The sequence below is a fragment of the Natrix helvetica genome (assembly GCF_964273705.1).
Source record: "Natrix helvetica genome assembly, chromosome: 8".
Taxonomy (NCBI): Eukaryota; Metazoa; Chordata; class Lepidosauria; order Squamata; family Natricidae; genus Natrix; species Natrix helvetica.
Window position 1 is genome coordinate 25,125,780 of NC_138559.1, and position 26,128 is coordinate 25,151,907.

A 26,128-nucleotide genomic window follows, 5' to 3' on the forward strand; every position below is an offset into this window, starting at 1 on the left:
CTTCAGCCATTATAGTTTGTGAGTGTGTGTGTGTGTGTGTGAGAGAGAGAGAGAGAGAGAGAGAGAGATGATATGCAAAATGTCTGTTTGGGAAAGAACAGAAAAGAAGGTTTGGTCCTAAGTAAAGGTTTAGTACCTTCAATGAGCTGGTATCATCCTTGTCTCTTCTTCTTCTTCTTCTTCTTCTTCTTCTTCTTCTTCTTCTTCTTCTTCTTCTTCTTCTTCTTCTTCTTCTTCTTCTTCTTCTTCCTCCTCCTCCTCCTCCTCCTCCTCCTCCTCCTCCTCCTCCTCCTCCTCCTCCTCCTCCTCCTCCTCCTCCTCCTCCCCCCCTACTTTCTGGTGCCCAGTCCCACTACCTATTGTCCTCTTCCCATACTCCAGGATGTCTCTTCATTTGATATTCAAATTTTCACCCTTCCATAATCCTCCACCTCAACGGACTTCTTCTTTATAAAGAGCTGGCCCTGTATGGAAATTTTTCCCCTTTCTGGCTCAGAGCTCCCTTATGGAAATCAGCTGCTTTATGCAAATGTTCTACAGCCCAGAATTACCATAGCAATCGGCTGCTCCGTAATTGGCATAAGGATCCCAGCTGAGGTGTGCTACCCAAGCCTTGTTAGATGGTTTGTTTTGGGTATGTATACATTGGGAAGAAAATGCAGACTCTATGTACATCTGGTGGCCCCTTGGCTCATGCACAGCCAAAGGACCACCATGTCATGTTTTCCAACAAATCATAGTTAAATAAACATTGGATTAACAGATGTAACATATTAACAGAGTTGGAAGGGACCTTGTAGGTCATCTAGTCCAACCCCCCACCCAAGCAGGAGACCCTAGCACCATTTCTGACCGATGGCAGTCCAGTCTCTTCTTGAAAGCCTCCAGTGATGAATCTCCCACAACTTCCAAAGGCAACTTCTGTTCCATTGGTTGCTTGTTCTCACTGTCAGAAAGTTCCTCCTTGTTTCTAGGTTGAATCTCTCCTTGGTCAGTTTCCATCCATTATTCCTTCTCTGGCCTTTGGGTGCGTTGGAGAATAGCTTGACCCCCTCCTCTCTGTGGCAGCCCCTCAAATATTGGAGCGCTGTTATCCTGTCTCCCCTGGTCCTTCTCTTCACTAGACTAGCCATGCTGAGTCCCTGCAACTGTTCATTGTACGTTTTAGTCTCCAGTCCCCTAATCATCCTGGTTGCTCTCTTCTGCATTGATCATTGTGATCTGATCAGCAGGTTTCCACAAAGTATAAACTCATCTTAGATTATATCTGACTTTAGGTAATATAGGATTATATATGAGCTGATTTATATGCAAAGAAGGAATTGGAGTTTATCTTGAGCATTGCTGATTACAATTGGCAGAGTTAGAGAAGAGCGGGGGTGTTCCAGAAGTAAGGGAAACGAAAGCCTACATATTTTGGACACTTGATACCATGGACCTCTGACAAAGCCACTCCAGGAAAGAGTGATTGGAATAGATGGGGACCCTTGGAAAAATCAAGACAATGGAAACGGAAGTCAACAAAAGATAAGGTAGCTGGAATTCCAAAGCTAGAACTTTCAAGAATTCATGGAAATGGTTAAGCAGTGAAAGACAATCTGGATAAAATGAGGTAGGTCCATGGAAGGTGAGAGAAGATGGGACAACAGAACAACCACCAAAATCTAGAGGTGGTGGGCACCAGAGGTGAACTGGTAGTGTAAATTTTGAGTAGTTTGGAGAACTGGCAAATACTACCTCTGGCTGGCCCCACCCCATCGATTCGCTGCCCCCCGAGTCCCAGCTGATCATCTGGGTCTTCTTTTGTTGCCCTGCATAGGAGAATGAAGCTGGAAAGTAGGTTGGCAGGGTGAGGAGTAAATGGAGATTTTGCAGTATCCTTGCCCTAGAGTGGGGTGGAAATCAGTGGTAGCTACCAGTTTGCTGAACATGTGCAGAAGCATCTGGGGGTGGGTGGAGCCTCCTGCTACCACCACTACCAGTTTGCCCCAATCCGGGGCGAACTGGCAGAAACCTATCTCTGGTGGAAATGGAGATTTTACGATATATCCTTCCCCTGGAATGGGGTGGAAATGGAGATTTTGCAGCATCCTTCTCCTACCATGCCTACCAAGCCATGCCCACCAAGCCACACCATGCCCAAAGAACCGGTAGTAAAATAATTTTGAATCCCACCCTGGTGGGCATCTGAACTGGGGTTCTTCTGCATGTAGAGAACTCTTCTTGTTTGAGTAGCATGACTTCGCTAAAAGTGTGGTAGCACTCATCACTGTCTTGGCTCGCATAGTCCAGTGGGGATACAGAGGCAATCATCTCCAGAAATTCCACCTTTTCCTTTGTGACCGCTGAGAAAAGGGCATTCTCTTCTACTCAGTATGATAGAGGAGATTCCTGAGCTCCAATTTAAGTAGACATTTTCCATTCTAAAGAGCTTGACAGAATGGAGCAGATTCTGAGATGCGGCGGGGACCTGAACTTCCTAGTTGAAACTGTCTTCTACTTGAAATTCTTCCCTTGTTTCTCTAATGCAGCTTCCATTTTTCCCCTCTCCTCGTGACAGCTAACGCCTTAAGGGAAAAAAAGAAATCCCAACTGCAGAAGGATCTACATTTACCCCCACCCCCTCGAAAAAAACAGCAGAGAAGAGGTAAACAAGCCCTGAGCTTCACATTGGAAGGGAAAACATGCAACGGCATTCTCCACCTGTTGAAAACATGATGCTGGCAGAAGAATCCTAGTTTTGCACTTTCCCTAATATGTCCATTTCCCACATGCAAAGAACCTGGTGGGGAACTGAGGGTGAGGGAACGAACCAGAGGTAGGTTGCTACCAGTTTGCACCAATTCAGGTGAACCCGTAGTGGAAATTGCGACTGGGTCGCCGAACCGGTACAGACAGCAGGCTTGCCACGCCCCCGAACCAGCTTCCCGATCGCCACGGCATCTTTTTTGGGGGGCATTTTTAATCTTCTGAACATGCACAGACCTATTTACAGGCATCTGCGCCCGGGCGCGGAGCAAATCGCGTGCGCACCCAACCGGCAGTAATGCCAGCAGCAACCCACCCTTGGAACGAACACTGTTGATTTCCCACCTGCACGGTGAAATGCTCCAGACCTCACCTGGGTGAACTAGCCCCCAAACCCCTTGCTTCGTTTACCAGCCAGATTTGACAGAGGGGGTGTGTGGATTTAGTCTACCTGAGTACAGTGTGGTTGCCCAAATTGTAATGCAGAAGATTCTGGAATGTTTCCCCATTTGTCCGGTGGGAGAGGGCGGGGAATGAGAAGCATGGTTCTCAATGGCCTACAGCCATTCAGTTATGGACAGGTGTGCTGGAGCTGCCTTCTCCTGTTCCGTGGTGTTTTTTTCTTTAAAAAAAAAATAGAAATAGGCCTTGCCTCACCCCCACCCTCCCCTCAACCACACCCCATTTCCAAAGGGCTGTTGCGATTCAGGGAGATAGAGACCTACTGCTCGCCACAAATAAACAAAGATATGGGTCCCTGCCTACTCATCCTGGCACCTCAAGAAGAGAGGGAGGAGTTACCTCTGCCAGATTTTATTTTAAAGACGTCTATTGAAACAAATCAATTGAAAAGAAGGGGGGTGGGGTGTCAAAGGCTAGCCTCCTTTGATGCCGGCGTTCCCTTGGGAAGAGGTCTTGGCCACTTCTCCCAAATCAATAGTAAACTTGGATGGAAGAGTGGGAGTGGTTTTTTCCCCCCCATTTTCCCAGGCCTGTGGATTTGGGCTGAACCCTTTTGCAGGCAGATAAGGAAACAGCAGGCTGCAAAAAACCCTGAAGGTGTCAGCTGCCTTCCCTGCCTCTTGCTGGCATGGGGGTGGGAGGGTGGGGGAGCACAGGGCATTATCTCCTGGCACCCTCCTCTGCCACTGAGGTCTTCGGAAGATTGCAGGAGAGCTGCATATTCTTCATGGAGTTTTATGGTGTTCCAGGTTTCGCTCAGGATTTATTTATTTATTTAGTCAAGCATGTATAAGATAACAGAAGCATGATTATGAATACAGGAAATGGCTACGAATAAATGGGGACAATAGGACAGGGACAGCTGGCACGTTGGTGCGCTTATGCATGGCCCCTTACAGACCTCTTACAAACAGGGTGAGTTGCACTAAAAAAGAGCAACAAAGAGGATTAGGGGACTGGAGGCTGAAACATATAAAGAACGGCTGCAGGAACTGGGTACGTCTAGTTTAATGAAAAGAAGGACTAGGGGAGACATGATAGCAGTCTTCCAATGTCTCAGGGGCTGCCACAAAGAAGAGGGAGTTAAACTATTCTCCAAGGCACCTGAGGGTAGAACAAGAAGCAATGGGTAGAAACTAATCAAGGAGAGAAGCAACCTAGAACTGAGGAGAATTTTCCTGATAGTGAGAACAATTAATCAATGGAACAACTTGCCTCCAGAAGTTGTGACTGCTCCAACACTGGACATTTTTAAGACGATGTTGGATAACCACTTGTCTGAAATGGTATAGAGCTTCCTGCCTAGGCAGGGGGTTGGACTAGAAGACCTCCAAGGTCCCTTCCAACTCTGTTATTCTATTCTATTCTATTCTATTCTATTCTATTCTATTCTATTCTATTCTATTCTATTCTATTCTATTCTATTCTATTCCATTCCATTACATTCCATTCCATTCCATTCTTATGGGGGTTTGGAGCCAGGTAGAGCATTCCAGGCGTTGACCACTCTGTTGCTGAAGTCGTATTTTCTGCGATCGAGTTTGGAGCGGTTTACCTTAAGTATGTATCTATTGTGTGCTCGTATATTGTTGCAGTTGAAGCTGAAGTAGTCCTTGACAAGTAGGACATTGGAGCAGATAATTTTGTGTACTACGTTCAGGTCAGATGTTGGATGTTCTCCAACCAGGAGAGAATGAGCTGGACAAGTGTTGAGTAGCCAAAGGAGACCATGCCAAGCACAATGGGGGGGGGGGGGGAGATAAGGCATAATAAGCAAAGGGGGCAATGAAGATGTCTTCTGACTTCAATAGAATAAAGAAAATCCTTAAGCTAAGACCACACCAAGAATACTGTATCCAGTTATGGTCACCACACTATAAAAAAGATGTTGAGACTCTAGAAGGTTTGCAGAGAAGAGCAACCAAGATGATCAGGGGACTGGAGACTAAAACATATGAAAAACGGTTGCAGGAACTGGGCATGGCTAGTCTAGTGAAGGGAAGGACCAGGGTAGGCTTGATAACAGCGTCCCAATAATTGAGGGGCTGCCACAGAGAGGAGGGGGTCAAGCTATTCTCCAAAGCACCCAAAGGAATAATGGGTGGAAACTGACCAAGGAGAGAGTCAACCTGGAAATAAGGAGGAACTTTCTGACAGTGAGAACAATCAACCCATGGAACAGAAGTTGCAGTTAGACGTTGTGGAGCTCCATCAGTGGAAGCTTTCAAGATGAGATTGGACTGCCATCTGTCAGAAATGGTGTAGGAGTCTCCTGCATGGGCGGGGGTTGGACTAGATGACCTACAAGGTCTCTTCCAACTCTGTTAATCTGTCTCTGTCTGTAGATTGAGCCAAGGGCTAATCAGATTTGGACTCGATCCCTGGGCCCAAAAGTGGACTATGTTCTCCATCTTGGAATCTCATAGGAAGGCAGAGGGAAATCATCTCTCCAGCTGAAGTCTTATGAGAAGAGAAGAATAAAACACTTGTTGAGTCAATCCTAAAGATCTAAGCTCTCGATCTTGTAATAGAACCAGTTCTGACAGTTCAGATCTTGTGGCTCTGGACTCACAATCTTTATGACATCTTAGGGCTTCTAAAGCTAGGAGAAGGTAATGAGGGCAGCAGGTTGAGAGTCAACCTCCCCCTCCCCCCAAAAAAAACCAAAGACATGGAGGAACATCATATTTCAAGGAAGGATCACTTTGTCAGGAGCTTCTTCTGAGTAGTTCCACATCCTACTTCTTGACCATTTGAGGATGAACTTCCTTCCTTTAAAAGTTTTGTCGTGTTCCCAGAACCTTGCAACTGATTTTCTAGTTGACCACACATGGGCAGCACTTACATATGGACAATCCAATACTTCAACCCTAGTCAACATGCCTAAACTTTACTTTGGAAACTGGTAGTTGGAAGTTTAGCACCGACTTGGCTAATCTAGCAGTTGCAATGACTGTGTGTGTGCCAAAGTTGTTGTAACCGGTGTTGCTCATACGCATTTCTACTGAGCATTGGGACATCGCCTTCTCATATCACTGTTGGAGTTTCTCATCTCTCAGGAAAACACATTCTTCCCACATGAAGCCACATTCAAGTCCTCCAATCCACATGAGATAATTGAAGTGGAAGCTATGGTTTTTAAGTTCCCACAGTGTTTTTAATGAGTGGCAACCTGGGCTAGTGTGGAGTACTAAACTATATTTTGTGGAATGCACTTTGAGACTTCTGTGTGATGGTCAACCCAGGAAAGTCCTACAACTAGGCTCTTCCAAATCAATAGTCAACCTTTTAGCCTAGGGACCTCCAACCTTGACAACTTTATGACTTGTGGACTTCAACTCCCAGAATTCCCCAGCCAGATTTGCTTCCTTGCCTGGGGAATTCTGGGAGTTGAAGTTCACAAGTCTTCAAGTTACCAAGGGTGGAGACCAAGGTTGGAGATAGAAAATAGAATAACAGAGTTGGAAGGTACCTTGGAGGTCTTCTAGCCCAACCCCCTGCCTGGGCAGGAAACCCTACACCACACCCACCATGTGATTTTTTGGGGGGGAATCCTACCACCTACCACTGGGTTGTAGGTGTGAAAAATGGTTGTATCCTCCTGATAAGCTGGGACTTGGGAGGCAGAGAATAGAAGGGGTTGGGGCCAGCCAGAGGTAGTATTTACCAGTTCTCTGAGCTACTCAAAATTTCCGCTACCGGTTCTCCTCCTGAATACCACCTCTGCTATGATCACTGTTAATGTCAAATCCAAACATCAGTGCTTGGAAGTGCAGTCAAATGAATGGAGATGGGCAGAGGATAGCTCGTTGTCTTTGTTTTTGGAAAACAAAATTCCCAAAGGAATTAGGGTACTGATAACAATGTTCAAATTCTGGATGTTAAAAGATTTGGCCTTTAAGCTCTTTCGGAGGTATCGTTTATTCATTTTGGAGGAAATTACTATAATAGTTCCTTTGAATTGCATAACCACAAGCGTTTTCTCTGGATCCTGTTACCAGGAGCATAAGATGGACTAATTTATGCCTTATTAACACACTTTACATGTGTCAGGATAATCTCACCTTTCCGAGATTGCTGATAATTAAGATGGCAACAAAGCAAACTCCAAAAATCATCGGGAAGGAAGCAAAGTCAGCCGAAGTGCTTGGACTCTTGAATGGCTCTGCCTTTAAGGTAAATTTCGACCTTTATGAAGAACTTAAGTAGACTAGAACTGGTGTATAGTACTTCAGGGCTATGATTACTTCACAGCCAGAAGTATGAGGCAATGATACAGTGACATCAATTCTTAGTTATCCAGAGATTGCTTGTTGGCTGCAGCGCCATCTTAAAAGCTGTAATAGGCCAGACACCCATGTCACAAGTGAGGGGCAAACTCCCACTAACTCTTTCTCTGTAACCTCTTTCTTTGTGAACTCCTTGATGCCCTCTGAGCTTGCTTGTTTTCTTATAGATGTCTCTTTACCCAACTTCATAACATCATCAGTGTTCATTAGTTAGGGAATTGTCTGCTACAATGTTCTCCCTGTCAATGACTATTTCAGCTTTCACCACAATCATAAACGGACAAACAATAGATACAAACTCAAGGTAAACCGCTCCAAACTCGATTGCAGAAAATACGACTTCAACAACAGAGTGGTCAATGCCTGGAATGCTCTACCCAACTCCATTGTTACATCCTCAAACCCCCACAGCTTCAACCTCAAACTGTCTACCATGGACCTCACCCCATTCCTAAGAGGTCCGTAAAGGGGGCGTACATAAGCACACCAGCGTGCCTTCCATCCCTGTCCTATTGTCCCCATTTATTCATACCCATTTCCTTGTTCATGTCCATGCTTATACTCATACCTGTTTTCTTGTACATGTTTGACAAACAAAATAAAATAAAATAAATAAATATCTGCAAGTTACCAGCCAAGCTCAGAGAGCATCAAGGAGTCCATAGTTCAACCCTGACCTACCAAGATTCTCTTCTATTAGTAAATTCTCTTTTTAAAAAATTTTTGGTCACCAAAGCCATAGCTATCCTAGTAAATTCAAGACGATGAAGAAACAGTGTTTAAAAAAGGTTCAAAGGAGAATGTTGGCATCCTAGAATGGAAACTTGTTTCTAGTTTCTGAAACCTGGGGGCAAAGCATGCCAATGTAAGGATGAGCTTCCAATCCCCAGCCAGTAGCTTCCTCTCAGAATGTGGGCTGTTGTTGAGAGGCATTAGGAGACACCAGAAAAGGTGAAGAGAAATCTTTCCTTACCAGGATCTCGGTGACTGCCGTCATTCCTCATTTCTGTGGAATCCGCCACATCACCGTTCATTTTCATTTCTGAAAACGGAACACAGGCAAATGTTAATGACTTGACACGATGGGATCCCACGTCTTCCAGTCCAATGAAGTGAGCAACAGAGTATCATTAGAATAATCTCTCTTCAGACTTTCAAATTCCTAATACCTACATAAGCAATCCCTAGAATATTCATAAAGGGATAAACCCTCCTTGCGTTTATGCTCCTCTCCTCTCTCTCCTTCTACTCTCATTGAGCTTGGAGCTTTCCTCCATCCTAACAATTTCCCAGCTGCCCAAAGGCAGGGAGATGACAAAAAAGACGAAACCGAGGAGACATTTCCCTCATGGGTCAAGGAGACAAAAACAGCTCCAGAATTGGCTTGGATTTCTTAACTAGAAGAGGTGCAGAAAAGCAACTCAGATTATATAAAGAGGTCCTTCTAAAAATCTGGAGAATGAAGTACTTCAACAAGGAAGTATCAGGTCCAGGGGTGGGATTCAGATGGTTTGCACCAGTACGGTTGAACCAGATGTTAATTTTGGGTCTGGTTCACCAAACTGGTTGTTGCAAGGACCGGCTGGCCATGCCCCACCCTCCCCTCCCCTCCCAGGTGTCTCCACGTGGCCTGTTCATCATGCCAGATAAGTGCAGGGCCGGAGCAGAGGCTGAGGAGGGCAAGAAATGGACATCCCGGAAGTTTGGAAACGTGCCCATTTCCGGCCTCCGGAGGGCCTCTGGAGCCCAGGGGAGGATGACTGAGAATCTCCATAGATACATCTCTATATTTATGTTAAACTAGTTGATAATCTGACATTGCCCGGGTATTTATTTATAGGGGTAAAATGTCCGGACCAAATGTAATTTCTAATGCTGGATTTTCCCCCTTACCAGAGGGAGTCCTTTTGTGGAGTACTATGAAGCTGTTACCATGGCAACTCCACTGTGCTGTACAGTAGAATCCATTTTACAGCAGTACAGTAGAAGTTATTTTAAGGCACAACAGGCTGTATCTTAACAAACACACACCCCGAGGGGTGTTAGGGGTGTCTTACCCCCACAGTATTTGTACACAGTCATCTGTGTACCAAGTTTGGTTGAAATTGCTCAAGGCGTTCCAGAATTGTGTTGGAACACACACACACACACACACACACACACACACAGCCATTTTTTTATATAGAAGAAGAAGAAGGAGAAGAAGAAGAAAAAGGAGGAGGAGGAGAAGGAGAAGAAAAAGATTCATCCTGAAATAAGGTTGATTAGCAATTATTCTCTCAATATTACTGGTTACCAACTGAGAACAGGAGGAATAGATAATATATATTGCATTAAAACCTGCATGGAACTAATACATCACATCAAGATTTGTAACGTTATAATTAAAAAGGGGGAAACCCCACGTAGGAACTAAGATTATTCTATTGGGTCCATGGACCATGTGTGTCCAAAAAACCCCAAGAAAGTGGTCACAATCATGCAGTATTTGATCATATGCTGCTGGTCACTATTGGTAGATATTGACTTTTTGACTACTCTATGTAGACACCTCTGGTATACTAAATAACAACAACAAAAGCAACCCCAAGTCCTACAACCAAAGTATAAACTCTTTGCTACCAAACTGGATAGAAACATCACAAAATACAAAATTCAGGTAGTCCCCGACTTAGAACCACAATTGAGCCCAACTTTTATGTTGCTAAGTCAGAAAATTTGTTCATTGAATTTCACCCCATTTTAGGACTTTCCTCACCACATTTGTTAATGGAATCCCTGCAGTTTTTAAATTAGCAGAAGCGTTGTTAAGTGAACCTGGTTTCCCCTGTGGACTTCGCTTGTCAGAAAGTCGCCAAAGGGGATCACATGACCCTGGGACACGGCAACCATCATAAACAAGAGTCAGTTGTCAAGCAGCTAAATTTAAATCAGATGACCACAGGGATGTTGCAACAGTCATAAGCATGAATAAAGGTCATAAGTCCCTTTTTCTGTACTATTGTAACTTTGAATGTTCACTAAGCAAACTCTCGTAAGTTGAGGACTACCTGTACAAATAGAAGTAAAACACCTGTGGCCAAAGAAAGCAAAAATAGAAGTACCAATAGCAACAGATGCAACAACCCCAAAGCATCTGGAGCACCAATTTTGTCGGCATTGACAAAATCCCCATCAGTCAATTGCAGAAGGCAGCTTTACTTAGAACAGCTGAAATCCTGGGACAAAGCCTTTTAATACCACCAAAGTACAGCATCTGCCTCTCCCAGGTTCTCGGGAAGACTGGGTAGGTGGACAAAAATGACACATCCCGTCTGAACATCTGGCCGACTGTGCAACGTAATTTGCATAAACTTCTACTCGTTGATCCCTCTTTTTTATCTCAAAGAGAGAGAGAAAGAGAGAGAGAGAGAGAGAGAGAGAGAGAGAGAGAGAGAGAGAGAGAGAGAGAGAAAGTAAACACAGAAGGTCAATTTGCATCATTGAATGACACTTTCTTTCTTTTTCACAGCAGAACGCCCTGTTTGCATTATCTGTGGTTTGGCCAGGTGAGGTTTCCTTTGAAAAATGACAAGGCTACCAGTTAAGCCGAGTTCCACAACACGCAATTGTTCTTTTCCAGCAGGCTGAAGAAGGAAGTGGTACAGCTTCTGGGCTTTATGGGCTCCAGCCCACAGAGGAACCAGCAATAGCGAAAGATAATGCAAAAGAGTTTAGGGGGAAAAAAGGATGCTCAGAGATGCTCCAAAGAACTACAGGTAGCCTTTGACTTGCGTGACCATTCGTTGAGCAACTGTTTGAAGCAAATGGCCCTTCCCTGGAGAACTGGGAACAAGCCACCAAGTTCACGATTTCATGTTGGGTTCGCTTGATCAGAAATTGTAAACAATTTAAAACAAACTTGCAGAGGAGGGGGGAAATCTGCTTTAAGATGGTGGGCCTTAGGGACAGGGTAACCTTTTCAGCCTAAAAAAAATTATGTTAGACCGGTTGTGGCCCGCCAGCAAAGCTGGGGCAGATTCAAACAGTGAGGAGGTTGGGGAGGAAGATGGGCCAGTCCTGACTCTGGGGAAGGCTCTGATGAGGGCTCTGTGTCAGAGGCAGAGAGGGGGCCAGAGCCGTATGCCAGTTATCAGCTGCCTTCAGAGTCAGACATCAGTGAGGCAGATGAACAACTGGAGCCTGTTCCCAGTGTGCGCATGTGCAGAGCTGCCAGACGAAGGGAACAGCTAAAGAACATGGGTCAACTTGGGAGTAAGGCCACAGGTGGACAATGTATGGCCCCTCCCAGAGGAAATAAAAGAGGAGCGAAAGGGGAGTGGAGTTTGCAGGAGACCATTAGTTCGCTTCATTGGTTCATGACTCTCAGAGACTCCTGGCCAAGTTTTGCAGATATTGGCCTGGCAGCTCTCCAAACCAGAGAAGGTCTGTGACCATAAATCTTCCCTGGAAAGACTTTGCTGGATGTGAATGAGCAGAATTCACAGTAAGTTAATAAAAGGGTTTTTTTGTCGGGACAAGGAGTTTGCTTCATGTTCTCGGGAAGCCTGGTTTGGTTTGGTTTATTTGGATTTATATGCCGCCCTTCTCCAAAAGGGTCAGAGCAAGGCCTGGGATCAGTCCCAAAGTTCCAATAAGCTGCCATTCTTAATCCAAAAACAAGACTGGACTATTTTCAGTGCCAGAACCTGGTTTGTAGAAGCAGGTTGGCTCTGGGACAGCTCACAACCGTCTGTTTGCCTTTTTCTCCGTAGGATTTATGCTACTTGGGAATTCTACTTTTTAGGGCCCTGGGTAGAAAGAGGTTTTTCTCTGCCTTCTGTTCTCCGATTCTTTTATCTAGAGATCTGTGTGAGATTGAAACATCTCCTGCCTAGGTGGAACGTACTGTAAGAACATCCTGCATCAAAAGAATACACTCTACATATGCTCAGAGAGCTTTCTGAGCTGAACGGAACAAACAGTGCTCAACCCAACTCTGTGTTGTTGGCAGGCGTTTCCATCCCTTGCCATCTGCCGTGGCATTGAGGGGCAGCCTTTTGTTTTTGAGTGCCCTGTCCTGATCGAATGCCAATCCTGATAGAATCCCAGCTTGGAAGAGCTAAGTTCTAAGAACACCTGTTCCCAGTTTTCTTCGATTCTTGGCTCCGGCACAAAGAAACCGAATGGAGATTCCAGATGAGGATGCTCGGGGCAATTGCCAACTTGCCAGTTATAATTAAATTGGATTTAACATCAAACAGGCTGGTTACGGGAAGAGAATCTCGTCACAGGTAGCATCAGCAGCTAACCGCCTTGTGAATTCTTTGGGTGAGCACACCTCCGGACTTGCAACCGAGCACATGATTGGCAACATCATTTAGGAAATGTGTTTGGCACGAGGTTGTCTCTCTAGAAGGGTGCCTTCTTCACATTTAATGTGGGGTTTTTTTTTGCACGGGGGAAGAAATTTAGGCTGCTCTGCGATGCCAGGGCCATCCTTGGGCGCCCTCATTCATGAGAACTGATCTCTTGGTCTCTGGAAGGGGAACTTGGATTAAGTAGCTAACTAAGAAGGAGCGAGCCTTCCAAAACTTGTGCAACACAATCAGACTTGTTGGTTTCATTACCCCACAAAGCAAGTTTCACCCGTCAGCTTTCCCACACACCTTCGTTGCTTCAGTTGGACGGCAGAAGGAAAAGCTTGCGCCCCAGCCAACGCGTTGCAGAAGAGAAGAGGGCTTTGAAGTTTTCCACGGCAGGCGTCAGCCCTGCCAAGGTGGAGAGTGGCATTTTGAAACCCCGAAGTAAGTTGCCTCTTCAGCAGAAAGCAGAGCGAAACGGTCAATGCCCTGTTCAGCATTTCTCTATCCTCACTTTTGGCTGCAGTCTATGGAGGTGCTACTGGAGGCTCCTTAAAATGGACAAGTAATTCGTAGGACAGGAATGGCGAACCTTTTTCTAAGGTGCCCAAACTGTGTTTGCACACGCTATTGTGTGCACATGCCCCCCCACCTGTGCATGCGTGAGTGACCTCCCACCTGTGCATGCGTGAGTGACCCCCCTCACCTGTGCATGCATGAGCGATCCCCACACACATGTGTGAGTGACTCGTGTGCATGGGGGGGGGGGATTTTCAACCTCCTCAGCCTTCAGAAAAGCCTCCAGAGCCTGGGGATGGCAAAAAGCAGGCTCCGGAAGGCTGAAAATCAGCTGGCTGACACATGCATGCGTGCTGGAGCTATGGGCTGCCGAGGGTGCCGTGCTGGAAAATATGGCTCTGCGTGCCGCCTATGGCATGCATACAATAGGTTTGCCATCATGGTCCCTGGAGGTCGTGTGAGCAGATCGCTTGTCAAATATTGAACTGTGGTGCAAGGACTTTGATAAGTGTCCAGGGGAATCATTTTGTGGGTCCCATTATTAAATCGAGAAACAGAAACAAACAAGAAAACAAAAAAGCCCAGTATGCATCCTGAAGCAATTATTGGGTCTCATTCTGGCCAGTATTGGACTAACCTAGCTATCAACTCTTCCATACTTCTAAACCATCGTTACAAAAATGCAATCTTACTGCCGTCACACTAAAGATATTCCACCGTTCTGCAGCATTCATTCAATAAACATTCGGAGTTGAAAGGGACCTCGGAGGTCTTCTAGTCCAACCTCCTGCTCAAGGCAGGAGCTTTACCCTATCCCAGTCAAATGCCAGTCCAATCTCTTCTTAAAAACCTCCGGCAATGTAGCACCCACAACCTCTGGAGGCAAGTTGTTCCACTGATTGTTTTCACTGTCAGGAAATTTCTCCTTAGTTCTAGGTTGGATCTCTCGTTGATGAGTTTCCCTCTATTGCTTCTTGTTCTACTTACAATGTACATGAAAATGACACTTAATGTACAGAAGCAACAAGGCCGTTTAAATTATCTTTATTTAGTCTGAAGGCCAGGTACAACATAAAATGCTTTACTTTCTACCCTACATTCACGTGAGAAGAACAAGTGTGTGAAAGAGAAGATTCAACTCAATGAAAGCTATCGGAGATGATGACACATCCCTCACGCACAAATAGACAACTTGGTTTGAAACAAAAGAGAATATCTGGGGGATTACCACTGTCTGGAGGTGATTTTGAAACCAATTTCCATTTGCTCAGAAATTCCATTTGCTCAGAAAGAAGAAAGGAGGGTACAGAGAAATTAGAAGATTCTAATAGCCATTTTTGTGGCCAAGGTGACACTTCTTCATCTAAAAAGGTACCCACTAAAATCTACCATTTCTAACAATGGTGTCATGGTATCCAGGCTGTAAAATGAATGCATCACAATCACAGCTTCGGGATTGTTTGCAAAAGTGAATCTACAGGGTAACAAATATGCAAAGAAGCCAACAAGCAAAAATACTCTTGTTCTTCAAACTCCAGACTACCTAGCCTTCAGTCTCCCAGTTCCTTTTGGCTTGGCTAAATAGTAAAAGGGATTTTAATTTCTTGCTTTTATTCTTTTTCTTGTGGATTTCCAAAACTTCAACAGAAACTTTCTACAGAATGGAACAAGAGAGAATCTATCGCTTCTAAACTTTGTTGAGCAGCATAATTACATCAACCCAAATTGCTTACAAATGCTAACTTTCATGTTCTGAATTTTTCTCCTCTTCTAATGTCATAATTGGGGTAGAAATGTCCAGGTTAAAACTTTGAACATGATCTGTGTTAAGCCATGAAAGTAAACGTTCCCCTCGCTAGTCGTTCCCGACAAGAATGGAGGCCTTTGAACTCTGGTGCTGGAGAAGACTCCTGCGAGTCCCTTGGACTGCAAGGCCATCCAACCGGTCAGTCCTAGAGGAGATCAATTATGACTGCTCTTTCAAAGGCCAGATCCTGAAGAGGAAACTCAAATCCTTTGGCCACCTAATGAGAAGGAAGAAGGACTCACTGGAGAAGAGCCTAATGCTGGGAAAGGTGGAGGGCAAAAGAAGAAGAGGATGGCAGAGAAGGAGGTGGCCAGATGGAGTCAGCAAAGCAGTCGGGATGAGCTTAAATGGACTCCAGAGGATAGTAGAGGACAGGAAGGGCCTGGAGGAACATTGTCCACAGGGTTGTGATGGGTCGGACACAACTTTGTGACTAACAACAACATGTTTAATCAACATGCAGGTTGGAACTTGAACTCTTGGCTGTCACATGCTGCAACAGTCTCTCCAGGAGAGAAAAACTGAGCATTAAAATAGATACAGCAGGTTCTGCTTACATTTGCCTAGCTAGACATATTTATTCATGAAGTACTAATCTACAACAATGATGTCTACTCTGAATGATTAGCTGATCCAAAGATAGAGCTGGGGACTACCGTTTGGCTAATGACGTCATTGTTATGGATACATTTGTTAAACAACATCTGAACAAACTCAAGCAGAGGACTCATGTCGTTCTTCTTCTTCTTATGATGATGATGGCACATTGCATAGTCAGACAGATGTTTAGACTGGATTTGGTATTTTAATTCACCGATCCAGTCCTTTCCAAAGACTTGGGATAGGCCAATGTTTGTTGTTTGACGGCGTGAAAGGTCTCGGCACAGGATGTAAGAGCTGTTCCAAGACAAGCTGCCTTTTGCAATTGACCGGTAGTGAGTTTGTCAATTCAAGGAATGCTCCAGATGTTTTTGGATTGCACCCAAGGCGCCTAATCCTACCGGTACTGTCTTTGCTTTCTTTTGTCCCAGTCATTCTATTTCTACTTCCAGCTCTTTGTGTTATTGTTGTTATTATTCCTCCAGCTATGCCTGGCTCCCTATGAGGCTTACAATGTTTACAATTCTTCAATGAAAAACAAGATTATAGCAAGCGTCGCATTAATATGGAAGTCAATTTAGCCGTCACTTTAGACTGAAGCCTAGGTAAACATTGAAGTGGCGCCTACGATTTACCAGGGAAGGTGCTGAGTGAACAGATGTAGAGGAGGAGACAGAAAAATGACCCCACCATGAGGAAATCCAGAGGATTTGAACTCCTCCTGGTTTCCTGGACAACCAGGCATTCATCATTTGATGGGATATGAAGTTCTCAGTAACTAGACAATTTTCAACCCAAGAAGGAATCCTTCAGATAGCCTAGCTGGGATTTCGTAGCTCAAAACCATCACTCTGAATTTGTCCTCAGAGCCATTGCAAATCTTTAAGTCCTTGACAAAATTCAGAATTCGACATCGTTTTCAAGAAGTTCTCAAGAACAATTAAAATGCATTGAGCCATCTTTCCTAGATGTTCGTAACATAGGAAGGACTTTGTTTGCCCGTGTTTTTCCTGCAATTTTCTTGGCTATTTTTGTTGGATGTTATAGATTAGTATCCCATACAGGTTAAGAAGGATGAACATATTATAATATAATATATAATAACAGAGTCGGAAGGGACCTTGGAGGTCTTCTAGTCCAACCCCCTGCCTAGGCAGGAAACCCTACACCACTTCAGACAAATGGTTATCCAATCTCTTCTTAAAAACGTCCAGTGTTGGAGCATTCACAACCTCTGGAGGCAAGTTGTTACATTGATTAATTGTTCTCACTGTCAGGAAATTTCTCCTCAGTTCTAAGTTGCTTCTCTCCTTATTTTTGGAATGACAAACACACAAAATCCAAATCCAACAAAAGCTCTGTTCTTTCTCTCTCTGTTTCTCCTTCTCTTTCTCTCTCTCTCTCTCCTTCTCCCTCTCTAATCTATCTATCTATCTATCTATCTATCTATCTATCTATCTATCTATCTATCTATCTATCAATCATCTATCTATCATCTATCTATCTATCTATCTATCTATCTATCTATCTATCTATCATCATCATCTTTCTCTCTCTCCTCTTCCTGTCTCCCCTTCTCTTTCTCTCTTTCTCTCTACCCCCTCTTCTCTTTCTTTCTGTTTCTCTCTCTCTTATCTATCTATCTATCTATCTATCTATCTATCTATCTATCATCTATCTATCATCTATCTATCTATCTATCTATCTATCTATCTATCTATCTATCTATCATCTATCTATCTATCTATCTATCTATCTATCTATCTATCTATCTATCTATCTATCATCATCTTTCTCTCCCTCCTCTTCCTGTCTCCCCTTCTCTTTCTCTCTTTCTCTCTCCCCCCTCTTCTCTTTCTTTCTGTTTCTCTCTCTCTTATCTATCATCTATCTATCTATCTATCTATCTATCTATCTATCTATCTATCTATCTATCATCTATCTATCTATCTATCATCTACTATCTAATCATCTTTCTCTCTCTCCTCTTCCTGTCTCCTCTTTCTCTCTTTCTCTCTGTCCCCCTCCTTCTCTTTCTCACTGTTTCTCTCTCTCTCCTCTCCTTCTCTCTCTCTCTAATCTATCTATCATCTATCTATCTATCTATCTATCTATCTATCTATCTATCTATCTATCATCTATCTATCATCTATCTATCTATCTATCTATCATCTATCTATCTATCTATCATCTATCTATCTATCTATCTATCTATCTATCTATCTATCTATCTATCTATCTATCTACCTACCTACCTACCTACCTACCTACCTACCTACCTACCTACCTACCTACTTACATAGCTATCAGCTTTCTCTCCTCTGTCTCCCCTTCTCTTTCTCTATTTCTCTCTCTCCTTCTCTTTCTCTCTCCCCTTCTCTCTTCTCTCTCCCTCATTACCTATCATCTATCTTAAAACATTGCCAACTGCCAAACGTTTCACAGAAAACTTACTTTAATGCTACATTTCCACAAGGCCATGTCTTTACTAGACATCAATTCCCTTTTGCTCCCGACTGTACACATTGGCATCTCTGTGGGACAAGAAACGTTCTGAAGGATTTCTGACAGCCACCCTGAAGGAGTTCCCTGCAAGCCCAAAAGTCCTGCAAGTGCCCATGTCCTCCAAAGCCTGGTTAGCTCTTTCCTCTCTATTGTGGAGAAGTAGAAAGGTGAAGGAGGAGGAAAGAAAAGGAGAAGTTGAAAGAGGCGAGAAAGAAGGGAAGGTGAAAGAGAAGGAAAGGACGAAGGAGAAGGGGGATGAGAAAGAAAAGAGGAAGGAGGAGGAGATAGATAAGGAGAAAGAGAAGACAGTTAATGAGCAAGAAAAGGAGAAGGTGGTAGAAAAAGCTTTGCATTGTTATTTGAGTCTATTTAATTCTGTAATCTCTTATGGAATTGCTAAGCAGGAATAGATGCCAAGAAAAGGGGGTCTGGAATTCAAATCCTGCCATTTTCCGTGCTCCAAAAAGGATGCAATCTATTGCTAGCCTCAGGTTGAATGCTGCTACAGATCTTTTTTTAAAAAAATCACCTTTCCCCTCTGATCCTCTGGATCCTTGCATTTGCACACTCACAACAGTGAACGATCCACCCTGCAAGACGTGCTCTATCATTTCACTATTTAAATCCAGGAGGCTTAATAACCAGACACCTCACTTGAGTCCTAGATCCCTAAGCCAAGTTGCTCTCCATTTATCATTCCCGGTAGTAATCCCATTAGTAGCCTTGTTACTGCTCTCCAAGGCCACGGTTTGAAACGGAGAGAGGTTTCCTGAGCATGTACAAAGGGCGACTGCTTTCCCTTCAGGACAGAGCTAGCCCAACGCTGACTCTTCACTCTCCAACCCAGAAAGTCGAGCCGTCACAAGGCGCAGGTGAAACAGAGTTCCCCCACCTGCCAGGAAGCTGACGAAGATACCTGGAGGGGACGATTTCACCTTCCCCCTTTCAGGCCCCCTCCTCAATTTGTTTCTCCCCCTGGCTGCCCCGATGGCTTTGAGGCGCCGCTTCTGCAGCCCCCTCTCCACTCTTCTTGGCTCATGTCAACTTTCAATCCGATGCGCGATGCTCCTCAAATATCCCAGGGAGGAGAAAGGAATTTGGCAGCCGGATCGGGGTGAAACTGACCCTTAGGTGGTCCCTGGGGCGGCGGCGGGGGGGCTTCTTTTCCATGGGCAAAACCAGGAGGCAGACCTCCCTCTTTTTTCCCTTCTCCTAAGCGTCCCCCACCCCACCCTAGCTCCCCTCCCCTCGCCAGGCCTTACCTGTGTGCGTTAAGTCGAGGTTCACCATCCTGCCGGTGGGAAAGTACCTGTTGCACTCCGGCCAGCCCCCACCCGCCGAGGTGGCCCGTGGGGCTGCCAGCTTCCCCCCTCTGCCGAGTTCTTCCTCAGCCTCTTTGACAGCCCTCCAGCTGTGGCTCGCACCTCTGGCTCGGCGGTGTTCCTGACTGCACTGAGGCAGGTGAGAGAGAACATTACCTGAGCTGCAGCCGCACCCCCGGACACTTCTCATCCCGGGCAAAGTTTTTTTTTCCATCTATTTTTTTTAAAAAAATATTACGATTATGCATCCTGGCTGGCGTCCCATGCAAATTGGGCCATTTGCATATTAGTAGCTTCATTTGGGCTGCGTCCCAACCGCCCTGGAGAAAGAGGGTGGGGCAGAGCAGGAGGGAGGGAGGCCTCTGTGCCTGTGTGTGTGTCTGTTTGTACACTGTGTTGTGTTTGTGTGCAAAGGTGGTGGGGGGGGGAAGCAGCCAGACCTACAAAGGTCTGTTTACCTGATGAGCAGGAGGCTTTGAATCTTAAACCTGCCCTTTCCAGAAACGGGGCAGTTTCTCTCTCCTTCTTGCATGCATCACTTAGAAGGAGACGTCTGCAGTGGGAGATCTTTTTAGCCAAAGTTGCAAACTCCCAGTTGGGGTATGTGTGTGTGCTCTGGTTCTGGAAGACCCCAAAACCCACCCAGACATGGGGGGGGGGGCTGACCGAGCCAATATAGATGCCCACCTGCCCTGGAGCAGGACTGTGTGGGCTCAGAATGAAGTGGTGGGGTGAAATGCGTTTTGGATTGCGCCACAGGGTGAATAAGACTCCGTGATAGCAATCTCCCAAAAACAGAAAAAGGGCCAGGAAGAAAAGATGGGAGGAGACTGACTTACCAATCGATCTAGGGAGACTTACCGGCAGAGGAAGAAATATTATTATTATTTATTACATTTATATTCCGCCCATCTTGCGGTAAAGCGCCTCTGGGCATCGTAAAATCAAGCATACCAAGTAGTAAAATATTAAGTCTTAAACATTAACAAGCAGTAGAAAAACCATCCTTTTGCTCTGCTGGTGCTTAGCGTGATCCAGAAAAGCAAAAGACTCCATTGCCTTTAAATCAATATTTTTCAACGTTGGCGGCTTTAACAAGTGTGGACCTCAACTCCCATGTTCCTCAGCCATCCATGGGGAATTGACCAGTCACATTCACCTCCTTTTAAGGGGAGCTCCTGGTCTCATGCGAACACGGTTGCGGCTAAAGAGTTGAAAAGTGGGTTCACATGTTGGATCCAGTTTTTTTTTTTTGTCTCTTTCGATCTAAGAGGAAAGAAAAGATGGCACTGATTTGATGGCAAGGTCAAAAGATCTGTGATTGTAGAACCTCAAGGAGAAGAGAGATTAAGGCCCTCACTCTCAGCTCAAGAAGGACAACACTAAGCTGGCCCAGATAGGCCAGGGGTGTCCAACCTGGGCCTCTTTAAGACCTGTGAACTTCATGGCTGGTTGGGAAATTCTGGGAGCTGAAGTCCACAAGTCTTAAAGTTACCAAGGTTGGACAACTTTGCTCTTAGATCTTTCGTCTGACCCAGCAAACTCTTCAGATGTTCAAACGGATTAGTTAGCTCACTTGGTCTGATGGTAAGGCTAGCAGTTGAGTAGGACGATTCCCAGCATAAGTATTGTATCTTAAGTTCCATTTTTGGAGAGAGAAAACCAGAGTTGAACGGGACCTGGGAGGTCTTGTGGTCCAACCTTCTTCTCAAGCAGGAGACCATGTCCTATTTCGTCCAGTCTCTTCTTCAAAAGCTCCAGGGTTGGAGCACCCACAACTTCTGGAGGCAAGTCGTTCCACTGGTTGGTTGTTCTAACTTCTAACTGTCAGGAAATTTCTTCTTAGTTCTAAGCTGCTTCTCTCCTTGATTAGTTTCCATCTGTTGCTTCTTGTCCTGCCTTCAGGGGCTTTGGAGACAGACCTAAATCCCAGCAGAATGATCTGGGAATAAGCCTCTGAAGAAGACCAGCCTGATATATTTTTTGCTAAGAGCTTACATTTCCACAGCCTAAAGTTGGCCGTAGGAATGGACAGCTATGGTGGCACCTTCTGGAGCTGTATCAAAGGAAGATATGAAGTGTGACCTTCCAATATTCAGCTTTTCTGGATGACCTTCAAGAGTCTTCCCTAACATCTGATACCACAACAGACATTGGAAATAACCCAACCTCACCAACACAGGAAGCTGGACCCCCAATCTGTTACTAGCCAACGAAAGGCAAACATTTCCATTGGGGCTTATAGACTTCTTTATTGGCCAAGTGTGGTTGGACACACAAGGAATTTGTCTTTGATGCATCTGCTCTCAGTGTGCATAAAAAGACAAGATACATTTGTCAAGAATCAAAGGGTACAACACTTAAGTCACAGGGTACAAATAAGCGATCAGGAAACAATATTAATATAAATCGTAAGGATACAAGCAACAAATTTACAGTCCTGTAGTCATAAGTGGGAGGAGATGGGTGATAATAGAATAGAATAGAATACAGCATAGAATGGAATAGAATAGAATTCTTTATTGGCCAAGTGTGATTGGACACACAAGGAATTTGTCTTTGGTGCAGATGCTCTCAGTGTACATAAGGAGAATAAAAATACATTCATCAAAAATAAAAAGATACAACACTTAGTGATAATCAAGGTTACTAATAAGCTATCAAATCGTACTAGGAAACAAATAAAAACAATATAAGTTGAAAGATGCAAGCAACATGGTTATAGTCATAAGTGGGGAGAGATATACTAGGAAGGAAGAGAGGAATAATAGTAATACATTCTTAGTAAATTATTGACAGTGGTGAGGGAATTAGTTGTTTAGCAGAGTGATGGCGTACTGGAAAAAACCATCCTTGTGTCTAGTTGTCTTGGCGTGCAATGCTCTATAGCGTCATTTTGAGGGTAGGAGTAGAAACAATTTATGTCCAGGATGTGAGGGGGTCTGTAGATATTTTTTCAGCCCTCTTTTTGACTCTTGCAGTATCAGTATCAGGAAACAATTATTTAGAAAGTAGATTAATAATCAGATTGGATGAAACTTTTATCTTCTTATTTAATTCTTTCCTTCTTTTGGTCCCTCAGATCTGTACAAGTATTGGATAAGTAGAAATAAGTCTATTTCCTTTAATCTTTAAAACCCAACTGATACATATCTGATATATCAAAGAGCTTAATTTGAATAGTTTAGGTCTCGTTAGAATCAAGGAATTTGTAATCACTGAATCCTTCTTCTTTTATCATATTAAATTTTGGGGGGCTTGTCTGTGTCACACATTATATTCTGGGGTCCTTGATGCTCTCTATGCTTGGCTGTTTTCTTGCAGATATTTCATTACCCAAATGGGTATCATCATCAGTGCTAGAAGGGATGAGGTTGGTAGCATTGATTTTGAGTACTGATAATGTTACCTAGTTTGGTAATGAAATGTCTGCAGGAAGACAACCAGACTCAGAGAGCACCAAGGACCCCACAGTCCTTTTCCTCCTCCTGCTCCTCCTCTCTGCACATCTCACTCCCTTCTAACACGGATGATGTTACCTAGTTGGGTACTGAAATATTTGTAAGAAAATAATCCAGCTCAGAGAATACCAAGGATCCCAGTCTTTTTTTCTTCCTCTCCTCCTCCTCCTCTCTGCACACCACACTCCCTTCTAACATTGATGATGTTACCTAGTTGGGTACTGAAAAGTCTTTAAGAAAATAATCCAGCTCAGAGAATGCAAGGATCCCACGGTCTTTTTTCTCCTCCTCCTCCTCCTCCCTGCACACCTCACTCCCTTCTAAACACTGATGATGTTACCTAGTTGGGGAATGAAACGTCTGTAAGAAAATAATCCATCTCAGAGAATGCAAGGATCCCACGGTCTTTTTTCTCCTCCTCCTCCTCCTCCCTGCACACCTCACTCCCTTCTAAACACTGATGATGTTACCTAGTTGGGTACTGAAAAGTCTTTAAGAAAATAATCCAGCTCAGAGAATGCAAGGATCCCACGGTCTTTTTTCTCCTCCTCCTCCTCCCTGCACACCTCACTCCCTTCTAAACACTGATGATGTTACCTAGTTGGGGAATGAAACGTCTGTAAGAAAATAATCTCTGAGCACTATTTTGTTTGGCCCTTTTGAGATTCAAAAGTATGTAATTTACTTTCATTCATGTTTATAGAAACTCTTGGTAAGTATGCTTATTTATGGACTTATTTTTACCTCCTCCGCACGATATATGGTGCTATCTTGATTATTGCTCTGTACGTCGCCCCGAGTCCCTGTGGGGAGAGGGGCGACTAATAAGTTCAATAAAATAAATAAATAAATAAATAAATTGGTGAATCTCCCACTCCTCTTCTCGAGCTGAAAATGAGCAGCTGCCTTGCTGCTTTGAATTTTTTCATGGGTTTCTGAAAAGTGCCATCTCTGCTGAAAACTGATCATCTTTCCTTGCCCAACGGGGAAATGGAGGCACTACATTTCCCCCCCCCCCCCTGTGCTTCTCTTACGGACTGTTCACAATGGACGTATTCTGAAAAGTTGATGTTGATCAAAGGATTCTGGGCACAGAGGGAGCTGCCTAAACTATATTCAAATTATGCAAAGCTCTCTACTTGGGTGAGCTTTATGCAAATCGCCAGGGACCTTCATTTTTGAAATTGGAGATTTCAAAATTTATTTCCTCTAAAGTCATCAGGAGTTTAGGCTATTTGGGGGTGGGGTGGGGGGGGGGTCGATTCTGCCTTTTGTGTTCTAGAGTTCCACCGGAAAATCCATTGTAAGAGTATGCAAACTTTAGAGGCTAAAACAATGCAACAGCTCCCTAAGCTTTTTGACAGAACAACAGAGTTGGAAGGGACCTTGGAGGTCTTCTAGTCCAACGCCCTGCTCAAGCAGAAGACCTTATACTCGTGATGGCGAACCTATGGCACAGATGCCCAAAGTGGCCTGCAGAGCCATGTCATCTGGCACGTGTGGCGTTGCCCGTTCCTCTTCTGGGTTTCTAGTGCCCACGCGATGATCAGCTGGCATTTGTGGATGAGGCGGTGCTGGAAATCGGAAGAGCTGGTCTTCCGTTTTCCTGCGTGAGCATGCAGTCAGCCAGCTGAGCATCGTGCGCGCATGTGCGCCAGGAACTGGAAGATTAGCTGGCTGGCGCGCATATGCATGCAAGAAACCGGAAGTTCATTTTCAGGCACACGCATGCGCCCTCTTCCGGATTTCGGGCCAGATGGTTGTGCATGTGAAGTGCACAAGCACACACAGGGTCCCATTTGGGCACTTGGTGCCCAAAAGGGTCGTATTCACTGCCCTATACCATTTCAGACAATTGGTTGTCCAATCTCTTCTTAAAAGCCTCCAGTGTTGGAGCACTTATAACTTCTGGAGGCAGGAAGTTCCACTGGTTAATTGTACTCACGGTCAGGAAATTTCTCTCTCCTTGATTGGTCTTCATCCGTTGAAAACGGGATGTGTTTTGGCAGGAAAGCAATCCATTGCATAACTATCGCCTTTTATCCCCTCTTAGTAAGAAAAAAAATGGGGAATCGGAATATGGAGATTATTTTCCCCATGCAACTTTTCCTTTATCCCTGAGTGTCTAGGACTTCCTTGTTGTAGGATGGATTTAGAGTGCCCCCTCGTGGTCTTTTGCAGAATCGCTCCAGGTCTATATCTCCAGACTCTGCTTTAATCATTAGAAGACTTTTAACAGAATAACAGAGTTTTGGATGCAGTGGCTCAGTGGCTAAGATGCTGAGCTTGTCGATCAGAAAGGTCGGCAGTTCAGCAGTTCAAATCCCTAGCGCTGCATAACAGAGTGAACTCCCGTTACTTGTCCCAGCTTCTGCTCACCTAGCCGTTTGAAAGCATGTAAAAATGCAAGTAGAAAAATAGGGACCACCTTTGGTGGGAAGGGAACAGCCTTTCGTGCACCTTCAGCATTGAGTCATGCCGGCTACAGGACCATGGAGACGTCTTTGGGCAGCGGTGACTCTTTAGCTTTGAAACAGAGATGAGCACCGCCCCCTAGAGTCGGGAACGACTAGCATATATGTGCGAGGGGAACCTTTACCTTTACCTAACAGAGTTGGATGGGAGCTGGGAGGTTTTCTAGTCCAACCCCTGCTCAGGTGGGAGTCCCTATGCACCATTTCAGACAAATCGTTGTCCAATCTCTTCTTAAAAGTGTCCAGTGTTGAAGCACTCACAACTTCTGTAGGCAAACTGCTCCACTGGTGAATTGTCCTCACTATTAGGAAATTTCTCCTTAATTCTAGGTTGCTTCTGTCCTTGACTAGTTTCCATCCATTGCTTCTTCTCCTGCCTCCAGGTGCTTTGGCGAATAGCTTGGCCTCCTCTTCTTAGTGGCAGCCCCTCAAATATTGAAACACTGCTATCATGTTCTAGGTTGCATAAACAGAGGGATAGAATCAAGATCACGTGAAGTGTTAATGCCACTTTATAATGCCTTGGGAAGGCCACACTTGGAATACTGCATTCAGTTCTGGTCACCACGATGTGAAAAAGACTCTAGAAAGAATGCAGA

The 26,128-nt window shown here is 44.6% G+C and overlaps 1 protein-coding gene across 3 annotated transcripts in view; it reads right to left on the minus strand.

The window, feature by feature from the left end:
* POU2F3 (POU class 2 homeobox 3) overlaps positions 1 to 19,712 on the minus strand; it is a 71,801-nt gene extending 52,089 nt beyond the window's left edge. The window contains exons 1-2 of one of the 3 annotated variants that reach the window (XM_081961121.1): positions 19,535 to 19,706; positions 8,473 to 8,541 (exon numbers count right to left, since the gene is read on the minus strand). In XM_081961121.1, the coding sequence (XP_081817247.1) occupies positions 8,473 to 8,541; positions 19,535 to 19,562 (97 nt within the window). In that variant the 5' untranslated portion in view covers positions 19,563 to 19,706. Of the gene's footprint in view, positions 1 to 8,472; positions 8,542 to 19,534 lie in introns of all 3 variants that reach the window. The other 2 variants (XM_081961119.1, XM_081961118.1) reach the window with 2 other exon arrangements.
* Positions 19,713 to 26,128: the final 6,416 nt, after the last annotated feature.